The sequence below is a fragment of the Chaetura pelagica genome, unplaced genomic scaffold (genome assembly GCF_000747805.2).
Source record: "Chaetura pelagica isolate M959 unplaced genomic scaffold, ChaPel_1.0 scaffold108, whole genome shotgun sequence".
NCBI classification, from domain to species: Eukaryota; Metazoa; Chordata; class Aves; order Apodiformes; family Apodidae; genus Chaetura; species Chaetura pelagica.
The window spans coordinates 3,062,725-3,075,918 of record NW_009970718.1 but is presented as its reverse complement, the minus strand read 5'-3'; the positions used below and the strand labels follow the sequence as shown (position 1 = coordinate 3,075,918).

At 36.2% G+C, this 13,194-nt stretch overlaps 1 protein-coding gene across 1 annotated transcript; it reads right to left on the bottom strand.

Annotated features, from left to right (window-relative positions):
* Nucleotides 1-1,854: 1,854 nt before the first annotated feature.
* IRAK4 (interleukin-1 receptor-associated kinase 4) lies at nt 1,855-13,070 on the bottom strand. The gene is made up of 11 exons (XM_010006298.1): nt 12,910-13,070; nt 11,716-11,861; nt 11,215-11,406; nt 10,244-10,404; nt 9,560-9,624; nt 9,293-9,407; nt 7,147-7,256; nt 4,509-4,692; nt 3,910-3,972; nt 1,980-2,138; nt 1,855-1,887 (listed from the first exon to the last, which is right to left on the bottom strand). The coding sequence occupies exons 1-11, from the start codon at nt 13,068-13,070 to the stop codon at nt 1,855-1,857; spliced, it is 1,389 nt and encodes a 462-aa protein (XP_010004600.1).
* Between the last annotated feature and the right edge of the window lie 124 nt (nt 13,071-13,194).

The window sequence follows — 13,194 nt, the reverse complement described above, 5'->3', positions numbered from 1 at the left end:
CCTAATTACCTAACACCTCACACTTCATTCCTCACTAGAATAGCAGCAAATCAGTTAGAAACTTTTTTTCACTTGCATGAAATGGTAGCCAACATGCTTCATCTTCAGCGAGGGAGGGAGCACTGCTGCCAAAGCTTAGGTATTGACAGCAGCACTTCAAGTAGTCATGGTCTGGTAGGACAGAAGAACAAGAACACAACTTGATTCTCCTAATCCTTAAAACATCATGGCTGGTGCATAAACAAAATTGTTCTACAGTACTGCAGGGCAACAGTGCTGACTGGGGAGTTACTACAGCAAACACACTTCAGGGCAACACTGTGGATGTATCCTAGCTCCAGGGAATACTAACAAGCAGAGGTGACCTAATAAGTTAAGATTTCTTAACAGCTGCAGATGCTTAAAACTGAAGAATGACTTAAACAGATTTTATTTTGATTTAGCTTTATAGCAGCTTGTCTTTCCAAAAGCCCAGGTTCACAGCAGTACAGCTTTATTCCATGCAGTGAGGTTAGCACATCATAATCAGAAATGCAAGCAACCTAAAATGACTATTGTTTCCAAGGCTCCAAGTTTTAATAGCAGAAAAAATTATCTGCAATGATAATACAGAGTTTTTGTGTATGTTAACAACTTTTTACAATTTATGCTCAATAACACTAGAAGCTGTTCAGGTGCATACCTTTTTCTAAACTAACTTACCAATTTTAAAAGGCAACAGGGAATGAGCTAATAGCCAGAGCTCCTACTAATAAAAACAGAAGTATTAGAAATCACATGCTTCTACAAAGATATATATATATCCCTGAATGTAGTCAGTTTCTCAGTTTCTCTTTTCTGTGATAATCATGGATTTCCAATTCAGCTGTAAAAAAAGTTCATAAGGTTGCAAAAAAGATTTATATGAAAATAACCTCTTTTATTTGAAATGGTAATATTTTCATACCTACTTAGTCCAAAGTATTTGGAATCTCACTAGTCACTTTTGTTCCATTTTTAGTCTGCTCTGATCTGTCAATGTTTCTATCTTAGAAAGCTTTCCATGTCATTTTAAAAAGTATATTTTAATATTTATATATTAGCATACATACATATCTATAAATACACAAAAAAACGTAATTACTTGACTAAGGAAAATGGAAGAACCTGGCTTACCAGAATTATTAGTCTATCCCCTTTAAGAAAATAAACCATCTGTATTTAAAACCCATATGGAAACTTCTCCTAAGTGTAAAATATTCAAAGTAGCTAGGAGTCTTCTATGAACAAAAATTAAATGCTTTGTCATCATACAGAGTTCGCTGGAAGAAAGCTTTATCTAGCTTTGTATTTGCACTGCAAGATAATGATTTTGCTTGTGAATCCTTGAAAGCAAAGAACAATGTACAGTGTGTCCTGCAGCACTTATTTGAGTAACACTAATCCTGAAAAGACTTTTTGAAAAACAGTCACATTCACAAACACTAACAGTTACTACCCTGTTACTGTCATATACCTTTGAAGGAGACATAGTTGATACTTGGAAATCAAAAGAATTAAATAGATTCTGTTATGGAAATGCACTTAAAAGGTTGTGGAGAAAATGTAGCAGCACTGCCATTTGTTAATATAAAAAATTTGTTACTACAAAAAAATCAAAGTTCTCTCATGGTGAGGGTCCAGTGGCTAAGGGTATGTGAAAAGGCTGCCCAGTCAACAAAAATAAGAATAGTGACAGGCCAACAGCACTCCTTACATGCAGACCAGAAAATTCTGGAAAACAGAAAAGCTGATAATGTTGCACTAGATACTAATAAAATATTTGCTGTTGGTGTCTCCTCCATTTCAAAAAACATGTACCAGAAGAAACATGTATCAAATTTTTATCTCTTGTAGATGCTGTTGAACCTGCAAGAGAACAGACAGAAATATAAATAACTGATACTGTAAGCACACACACACACACTCAAAATAAGCCTTTTATCTGAAAGACTACATACCATCTTAATGTCTGGCCTTCTGTTTTTTCTCTCATTCAGACACTTCTCAGCAACTGAATATATTTTATGAACTGAAGGTCCATCCCAGTCACTCATCTTTTCATCAACATAATCCTCAACAGTTGCTTCCTCATCCTCAATTTCATCTTTGATACTTAACTACAAGAGAGTTTGAACCAATGAGCAAATAACATTGTGAGCAGCTGAACATTATGCACTCCACATTAACACTTTGAAAACTTGCTTTTGAGTGTTCATTTCTTTCCTCACCACTTTTCTAGACAAAGAATAGTGACAATGGTTTAGCAGCATTATTCATCAAAATCTGTAAAAACAGACTATGAGACTATAAATAGACTATCCTTATCATAAATTATTTCTAGTTGAATTAACACAAAATCATAAAGCAATTTTCTTTAAGATGCATTTAATCTCTCATTTCAAGTGCCAGTTTTGTCTCTTTTTTAAGGGAAGCATGATCAACATGAAGTATTCATATTTACTTAACAACCCAGAAACCTGCAGGCTAAAGCATGAATAAAGTATTTTTTTGTTCAACTTTACAAAGTTTCTTTCTGTACATTGATGCCTTCTGTCACCAGCCTTGGTGATGGGTGTATCTATTCTAGGGAAACTTCTAGTTTGAAATAAATTTTTAAATTTTACTGGGTTTGTCCAAAGCTCTCCAGCTCCCATGCACTTAGAATGTGCTATGTGCAATCACAAATCCTGTTTGAGGAATATCTCAGACAAGTCAGCAAGGTAAATGAAGCAAGAAATAAAAATGCAAGTGAGTAGAGACAGGTCTTGGGCCTTCGTCTATGAGTCTGTCTGAAATTGCTAACATTCAACTAACCCCAAAATTTTCAAAGCTAAGGATGCCACAGTATCTTACACAGACCATTCTTTTTATGCCTCCAAAAGCACATTATAAAGATTAACTGTAGCAGTCAAATCAGACTTCACATTTCCTTTTAGATCCTATCTCTGAAAACGCCTGCTTCAAAAATACCAACAACCTTAAGATTCAATTTGACAGGGATTGAGTTCTTCAAGGTCTTTACAAAGCTCAACAGGATAAGTATTATGCTACTCCAGAAGATGCACCTTAGAAGAAAAATATTCTATTAATAGTATACAGCTATTTCTAAAGCTGTGAAGAAAGTGATCTGCTATAAAACAAGTAAGGAACTAAACTAATCCAAACCTCAATGCTATTCCACGCTTAGCAAACAAGTAGGTCTTTGTGTAAAAAATATTCTAAGAAAACCTTGGATTAAGTAGTTCAGAATTTAATTTTAAGCTAAATGAAAGGCTAAATCATGGGCAGCCTTGTAACATGCTTAGTTCAAGAGAATGAACTCTGAGAAATTAAGTTTCCTAATTAGTAGACTGAATTACTCATTGAATAGTAAGAAAGGAAACACATTTCAACCTACCCCTCACCATGCAAAGAAACTCTTACATTCCACACTAACTTGAAAAACACAAGTTATTTGCAAATTATTTGTAAAGTTGAAAAGAAATACATTGAGAAATACATACAGCAATTGCTAAGAAACACAAAGAACCCTAAAAAAAATAATTGAGATTAATAGTTTAAAATGTTCTGGTGACTGAGGAACTATCAGGGTATCTGAGTATAACAGGAGTATGCTGATAAAGTGTAATGGTATTCCAGAAAAAAGCAGTACCAAACCAAAGGGAATTACAGTATCTGACTGGAAGATGACAACCTTGGGGTCTGAACAAGCCAAGACATGAAAGTTTCAGCCTCACCTCTAATACAAATAATTGACACAAGAGCTGTTTCCATAACGAGGTATTCTGATGACTAATTTGCTTGTCTCAGAAGCTGTTAACTCACAATGATTTCACATAAAGTGATCCTGAAGCAGGAGGAGGGGAGAAGAAAGCAAAAGGAACATACCAGTAGCTGTGGCTCCCTGTTTTCATCTACTGGAGGAAGACCTGTTATTATCTCTAGTAAGACCTGGGAAAAAAAAAAAGCCACAATAACAAAAAAAACAAACAAACAAAAAAATCAAACAGAGAAGAAAAGTAAGAATAGATTAATCCTTGACATAAACAGCATTTGCAAAAAGGAGCATGACCCCCAGTCTTTCAAAGGAATGGTCATGGATCTGTGTTTGTCCAAAGATAGGTCTCTATAGAACTGATAATTGTTGCTTTTGTTCCTACCTTTATTTTACTAACTGCTATTAGCAGTATGGTTTATAGATTTCAACATTTAGCTAGAACTTGGAATGTTATTTTACTCTAGTCCTTCGCTTGTGAAATTTACATTTTAACATAATTATTGTAATCATTAGCGAATTCAATGTTTTAATCAATATATTGAAATTATTTTACCAATCAAAGTTTAGAAACACTGTCTTAAGAGAACATCTATTGGGAAAAGGATAAATAATAGATCACAGTGGATTATTTAATTTCAGATATTCTTGGGTTTGTATGCTTCTATCATTTACAAGAAAAGTAATATACTGCTTCCTACATGCTACTTACTACTCCAAAACTGAAGATATCAGATTTAGGTGTTATCTCTCCTCGCAGAGCTTCAGGTGCCATATAGGCTGCTGTTCCAACAACTCTTTCAGTCATGATTGTTTGTGTGAATGTTACAGATGCTCTTGCAAGTCCAAAGTCAGAAATTTTTGGCATGTATGTATCAGTTAGTAAGATATTTGCACTGGGAGAGAGGGGAGAAAAAAAAAAGAATTTTCCAAACCATTACAGTCATTAGGTTTTGTAACAGACTAACAGATCTTCAGCAACTAAATGCAAACTGCTATTTTGACCATTTCTCGAAATGTAAGGTATTTATTCATTTTTCATAAAACCAAGATGTAAGAGTTAATTTTGTTGGAAATTCCTCAATTTCAAAATTGATTGCTCTAAATAAATAAAGAACTGGCTTTCAGGATCAAGCAATGTTGTTTTTTTTGTGCATGCATGCATGGAAAAAAAAAAAGGAGCAAAAAAACCCAAGGAAAAAAGCAGACATGCCGTCTATCCCCACATCCTACAAATACAAACATTTCTTATAAGAGACCAGTAATGTTACACCCATGTTTTGGATCTGAACTCTCTTTCTCTAAGAAGGATAACAGAGATCTGATCAACTAGTACTGGATCACAGTAAAATTCTTAACTGGCTAAATCTCTAATCAGAACTAACAAAAGCAGGTTTTTCTATCTACCATCTAATACTAGGTCAACCATTACAAATTCACATGCCAAATTAATACTTATGATCTTATTTTTCCCCTGGAAGAGAAACAGAAAACTTACTAGTGTTGGAAAACCATACATGTTGTCTCTACTTGATCTCCAGTTTTTACTTAGAAAAACACTGAAGAAGGAAGCTCATCTAAAAGACCTTGAAGTTTTTATGAAATACTCAGTGGGATGAATTACAGTATAAATCCACTTTTTTTTTTAAACTTGTAGTACTTGGAAGCATTTTAAAATAACTTGATTTAACATTTCTGTAATCTTCCTCATTTTCTGACCCCCTTAACGAAACCATAATAAAACCACAGTCAGATACATGTAACACTTTCTAGAAAATTACATTTAACTTTCCCTTCTTTACCAAACCACAAGATTAACACAGCTGTAAGTTACAACAGATCAGACCTGCTATAAATACTGTTAAATATAAGACCACTGCAAAAGGCCAAACACTAATCAAAGTACCATCTACCAAATGGTTTCATATTTAAAGCTCAGCTTCTAAAACAAAGAAGAATAGGATTACAACTTCATAAATTTGAGCTTCTTTATCAACTGGAATCAAGCCTAAAGAGTGGTCTCTTTCTTTATACACAAGGAGCACATCAGAAGCAAGTTTTACTGAAACTGTCAAGCTTTGAGAGGTAAAGGAACTATTTATTGGGCACAACCAAGCAAAAAAACTATTGACAACATCCATTCAGTCATGTCCCCTTTAGCCTATAGAAAAGCTGTTCCTAGTGTCTGTGTGCTTATGAATCGTCTTCACACATCATGGCAAAATGAAGACTAAGGTAAGCCTTTTCAGATGTCTCCTCATCTAAGTTTTACCTGATAGTAGTAGCACTATTAATGATACCAACCAAATTTACCAAACTACTCACACTGCAAGAGGTTGCAAAATGGAATCCAAACAAAGAAAAAAATAAAACAAACCCCACATGATAATGATCAACTCACAGCAGCTAGAAGGGTAGAGCAGCACAAGGTAAAAAATGCGTCCCTTCCAGTCATTATACTTGTCCAGAGGCTTAAGCAGGGAAGAAAGAAGAAACATAAATTGTCAAAGCAGCAAGAATGTCTTATTAGGCAGCTGAAGCAAAAACTTGTCCCTAACAAGCTGGAAGGTCACAAAACCAAAGAGGCCTACTTTAGCAGAAAGCCAGAAAGCTATTCAAACACTCATCTGTGACACCCAATCAGTTGCTCCTTCTTAAGCCTCAGAAGGAGTAAAGGATTTGGGGCTTTTCTTCAAAGATTTCAATCACTTTGGTATTTAAAACCCCCCCACAAAAAACAACACAACGAACTTTAGCAAGGAAGGGCAAAAAACCCCAGAAAAAACCCCAAACAACCCTACAACAAAACCCCCACCTTTTCTGAGCTGTGATATCCCTAGAAAAAATTCTGGTATGACAAACAAGTGCATGTGCATTATCCTTGAAGAACCTGAGCTTCAAAATATTGCTGAAATTATTTTACTGCTTTCAAAATAAACGGTAAATCAAAGAAGACACTCTGTTGGGGAAAAAAATCCCCATTAAAAAAGTTATTATGTTCTCTAGCAGCAGCTTTTTCAATAGCAGCAGTTGTGAAAGAACAACACGTCTGGATGACCTTGCAGCACTCAAGTAACTATCTGATAGTAACTGATTACAATAGCTTCATAATTATCTTTAGAAGTTTGTACTGGTCATGTCCTTGTAGAACAGACAAGATTATGGTGATGGATGTCACTTGCAGAAAAGATTGTGCCCTTGACTGAAACTGATTCTTGCAGCTTGTCCTCTTTAAAATTATTACCAGGGGAAAGAAAAAAAAGAAAAAACGAAAAATACCCAAAAAACTAAAGAGGGAAAAAGGGGAAATGCAGTCAGTGATAGTCAGCAGCTTTTACCTTTTATTTTACCTTTTAATATCTCTGTGAATATGATTATTTTCATGCAAAAAGTTGATACCATTTGCTGTGCCTTTAGCAATTTTACATCTTGTATTCCAAGGAATTGATGGAGTGCCATCCTTGTATAAGAAGGGAGAAAGGCAAGTAGAAAGGTAAAAATCTAATATATACACTCACATAGAACAAAGCATAAAAAAACACAATCCAAAACCATTTTCTTGCTCTGCTTTGTGGCTTTCAAGCAATTCATTAGAAGGACTAATAGCGTACATTTCATAATTTACTTGGGCAGAAATGCATTCATTTGTCACAGTCAGGTCTTTCCCCTGAATTTTGCCATTGATTAATCAATCCGTTGCAAAAAGTGTCCTTGATAATATTAAACTCTGCCCCTACAAGGCTGGCTAAATGCAAAGAGCTATTTGTATGTACTGCATCTTCCACTGAGTTTCAGCACCGATACCACAGCCTTTTAACCCAAAGCAAATAATTAAAAGCCATCAAGGCAAAACTATTTCAACTAACAGTGAGAAGTCAATCTTCCAGTTTTTTTTGGATTTACCACTTCTCGAGAGTTTAGCCCGATTCATGTTACTAACTCGACCTCAGAAGTGAGGACACCTACATTTTAAAGCCACTTCTTAATCCTGTCATTAGCCGAGGGAAGCGGATTGGAGCATCTCATCACCTTACCACCTCCCTCACCTGCTCCTCAAAGCACAGACAAAAAGAGGACATAAGCAAGAGTCTGTGCCTCAAAGACTTCCAGTGAAGTCAAACAATGAAGTTACAGCAAGGACATACATTCAATATGCACGTTCGTCATCTATTTGACATTATCAGAAGATTCTGATGTATAGATTCTGACTTAGATTCCTTATGTTTTACGTGATAAGTTTGTCTCTTCCTTGTAACAGTTTCAGATATTTCTACTTTCAATTACTACTAATCTTTTAAGCTTACTTGATGATAATGGCCAAAGTTACCTGGATTAACATTTTCATATACAACCTTGCCAAATACTGCTCATTTCCACAGATAAAGTTGTACTGCCTTAAGTAAAACTTAAGTCTCTCTTCTGCATTGATTCAGTTAAAAAAAAAAAAGTTTAAAATTGCAGATGTATAAGTAGGTGCAAACAAACCAACCTGAGACAGAAGGGCTACCATAAACATGTTCTGTCCTTTCCCCAACCACTGCTACTCATTCTCATCCTAACACCACTTCCTTCCTGTTAGGGCAGGAGTGTTTATGCGCAGTAAATGTCTCCAGGAGAAAATTTAAGGTTTTTTTCACCCCGATCAGTTCTCTAACCCAGCCCTTTCTCCAACTACTAAATGCTTGAGCCAGTACAACAGGAAGATCAGTTCAGAAAAAAAGCAAAGCAACATTCCTTAGTTCTGGAGGCATAGGGGGTTGAAGTAGCACGAGTTTAAAATGTTTACAGATTACAACCTCAGAAGCTGCATTTGCTTAGTATTAAGCAGATTTTTAGCACCTTCAACAAACTAACATGGACACTCACCTATTAGGTTAAGTCTGACTTACTATAAGTATCACTCTAACAAGTGACTCTTTGTCCTTCATGCACAGAGTTGCCTCACCAAAAACAAAGCAACTTATTAAAAGCCAAGGCTAGAAGAGAGGTAATTTGACTAAATCATAAGAAAACATCGCTTTTACACCAAATACTAATTTAAAAAAAGAATGTATATTTCATTTATTTAGGCACTTCAGAAAGAGACACACAGATAATGAACATTGTATTATAACCACTATCACAAAGGCAATGAACAAAGGACAATTGCACAACGCAAAATCTCAAGAACTAGCATAGAACATGCCAGTGTAAGAACCAGGGACAATACAGCAGCAGCCCCTGCTCTGCTCCACGCAAGCACAGAAAGCCCAGCTCCTGTGCCACTTTAGGTATTGGTACATGACATTGGATTATCAGCCTGCTTTGACCTTAATGTGTTTAAAACATTTGTATAAAATGTTATTGGAAAAATACCTGTGGTCATGTTTCTCTTTTAGAAGTAAGTGGAAAAACATCACTTGGCCATGACAATTTTGTACTGTTTTGAAGATATTTATGAAATGCCTATACCCTAAGAAAGTAAGACAACTGGAAACCAGAAAAGATTTTACTTACCAGACAAGCAAGTCTGTCAAGCAATGAACCATTTGGCATGTATTCGTACACCAGACATGGCTGAGCACCATCACTTGAGAAACCAAGCAGTTCTACTAGATTCTCATGCTGACACCTACAGAAAAAAAATTGTTCAGATATACTCTGAGAGTCCCAAAAACTGAGGAAAATACAAGGCAGAGGGAACTTGATCCCAAATTATTTGTGTTATCTGCCAGCGAGATGCCCGTAAAAAGCCGTAATGACATAAGAGAACACTGTACTCACTTTGCCATAATTCTTATTTCTTGATCAAACTGCTGCTTCAGGTCCTGAACACTAACATCAACCATCTACAACAGGAAGTATTTGACATTAATATCCCTGGCCATATTGAATTGCACAGTTGTTCATTAAAAAAAAATTTTAATTGTAAGCGTTTCATTAGTTACATGTAACAACTACTTAAGTATTTACAATTTTTTTTTATTCAACTAAAAAAGTATCAGAACTGGATATACAACATTGTTGAACAAATGGATCTCCATTTAATTTAATTGCATCTACCCATTAATTAATTACTTCTTTATATAAAACTAATTATCTCAACCAACCATCAGTTATGAAGACTACAATTCTGCAGCAATAGGCACTTAGTTTATTAATCGATTCTGAAGCCCTTCCTTTCTACCCCTTGTGTGGGGTGGAGGCTGAAGTACTGGGAGAGCACACTGCTTTTCCAGAAAACTGGCCTGAGCCACTCAAAGAAGAACTACAAAAAGGGAAAGACTTTGTGTCTGGTGACTGTGTGCTGACTCACCACTCATGGAAATACAGGATAAGGTTCTCAACTCAACTGATGTTTAAAATGCTGACACTTTTTGAATTATATCACTCAACATTTTCCACAGATAAACAACTCTATACCATGAAGAACACAGTCATTAAAAAAAAATGCCTAGGACAACTCACAGCAATGAGCTTCTTGACTGCCACGTCTCTGCCATTGATGCAGCCTTTGAACACAATGCCAAAGCCACCTTCTCCTAGTTTATTACCTCCAGCTGATTCTGGTCGTGCATCAAAATTATTTGTAACACTTTCCAAGTCATGAAACAAAAAATTATGGAAATCTGAAAGACACAATTGTCATTTAGCACAGCTATGTTTTCACTTAAAAACAGGAGTATCAAATAGATGCTCTGCTTCAGTTCTATTAAACCAAAAATTAGCTAAAATGCAAATCCTGACATAGTGGAGCCCTACTTCCAGTTTTGTGATTAAGACAGCAGAAAAAAATATGAAATGCAGAAAAACACATATAATTAGCTATGCATAATTTTCTTCACAACTAGCACTGTAGCAGCCTTGAGGTTGTATTTTTTATTAGTACTCATAATACAGGTAATAGAAATTAAATGTGCAGAAGATTAGAGAGCCACACTGCATCAGATTTAAAAATATATCTAGATCACATCATGTTTCTGACAGCAACCCAGAAGTCAACCTGTAGGAAGGAATGGACCAACCCTATACTTTTCTACAATGCTTTATTTACTCATATTTTCTCCATCACTCTTAAGTAATTTCTGATATGTAAAATCCAACTTTAAAACACAAGACGCCAGCCAGTCTACAAAATCAGTATTGATAAAGGGCAATAGGATTCTGTGTATCACAAAGTAAATTGCAATTTAATTAACAGTCAAGTTCTCCATCACAGGAGCTACCTTATTGGCAAGGTGCATCTCATATTCAGACATCTTATTACACAGGCTAAATCTACAGCCACAGAATAAGAGCAAAAGATTTCTTTTCCCATAGACACACAATGACAGGGACAGAGTAATTGCCCTAATGTATCACTATGATTTATTTCACATGGAGTGAAGTATACATCATCAAGAAAGACTATACTTAATTCTACCAAACTAAGTGCCTACCTGTGTTACTTGACTGTGAACTGCTACTCTCTTGATTTAAGCAGGAAGGAGCTGAACCTTGCTTCTCAGTACTCTGAGCTAAAACAGGCTTTACAGATGCCACCTCTTTTTCCTGTATAGGCAGTTGTTTTTCATGTATAGGCAAGGTTTCCTGTGAAGGTAATGTAACTTCTTGTGCCATCCTCGCAGATTCTGAAAATGGAATTTAGAAAAAGTGTTAACTACATTAGGAATCAAAAACCAAGTCATATTAAGGTCTGTATTTACTAAGATTAGGAGACAAGTAAGTGTCATGAGAAAGTCATATTCTGCCACAGTATCTAAACTGCAGGACTCTTATTTAAATAAACCTTGAAACTCTTATTTACAAATAATGAAAAATGAAAATATGCACTTTTTGTTATTTGATCTAATCCTTCCTGATGTTCAAGTTACTGTGAAGCTCTTTAGCATCTTAGAACACTGAGAACACAGAGCACAATGTACAAGAGTAAGAGTTACCTGGAAGCAAAAGCCTTGCTGGTGCTAGGAACTGATTCCTAACTAGCAGATCCACAAGATCGCCAACAGTACAGTTTGTCGTTCCCCAGTCATACAGTAATTCACATGTGGGGCTCTTCCCCATTTGTACAAATGCCTCAAATCTCCTTAAAAGATAAATTAAGATCAACATTAAAAACATAAAATAAATGTGACCTGAATAACCATGACGTGAAAGAGATTAAAGGTAAATGAAAACCCCAAACCCAAAAAAACCCAACAAACGTTCAGAATGTACTGAACTGTACTGTACACAAAATATTCTCAAATATTCTGAAAATGTAGGTAAAAAGAAAAAAGAAATTCAAACTCACTGGGAAAATATGCAAAATATGGGAAAAACTAAGGGAAAAATATGCATACATAGCTTCAAGACTTTGTCCAGGACCAATATATATATCAGGACATGGGACTAACAGAGAAGAGGACAGTGAGAGACAGAGGGCAAGTCAGAGCCAGATCAAATGGAAATTGTCATCCATTTGGTATTCATACTTCATTTTGAATATTTTGAGATGAGCATTAAGCAAAAATTGAGATCCATTATTCTGACCAATTTATTGTTATTATTACTGAAATAAAAACAAAGATCTAAAGCTACCATCACTAGAAAGGCAGGAAACCAATGATGATAAGTAGGGTATTTAAATTCTCATAACCTCTGAAACAGGTCCTTCGAGAAATGTGTTCACAAAACACTGCTGCCATTACTTCTTGATTAAATTTGTTAGTTTTAGGCCTTGGGCTCCCCACATTTGTTGGGCATTGTCCTGGGAAGAGTGAATTAGGAGTTACACTCCAGCTGTATCCTGCACTGTTCTTGTGCAAAGATGCACAATTAAGTCAATGTCTACTGGTCTCTAGGGTACAGAATGTTACACAGACAATGCTGTACCACGAAACACACATATGCCTGTGGCTCTAATTAATTCTGACTTCCTTAGTCAATTCACTCTGGCTACAGCTCGTCAGAAAACTCCACTACAGAACAATTAGGAGTAATTACCTTGAGTTCCCTAAGGAAATGCTACTACAAGATTGAAGTACGTACTGGCACACAAACTGCAACAAGTTACAGTAATGGGATGGGCAGCAGAATGGGATGGGCAACAGTATTTATGTCAAACAGTTAATAAACAATGTTTTGTGTAGAACCTTATATGCATTTGGTTGTATCTGCTTTCACCAGATGGGTTGGTTATATCTACTGCTAGTTTCTTCCACCCCTCTTGCGGGTCGATGAAATCTGCCAGCTGCCTCATGAGCCCGTAGCCAAGGCAGCGCACGTACGTCGAACTCGTCACGGGCTTGCTCATCCTCAGCTCCTGAGGAACACAAACGGGCCATTACCGAAGAGGTTCCCGGGGGCTGCGGCAAACCAGAGACCCGGTAACGGCCGCTCCTTCGCGCCCTGCCCCACATCGGGCCCCTCCGTCCCCC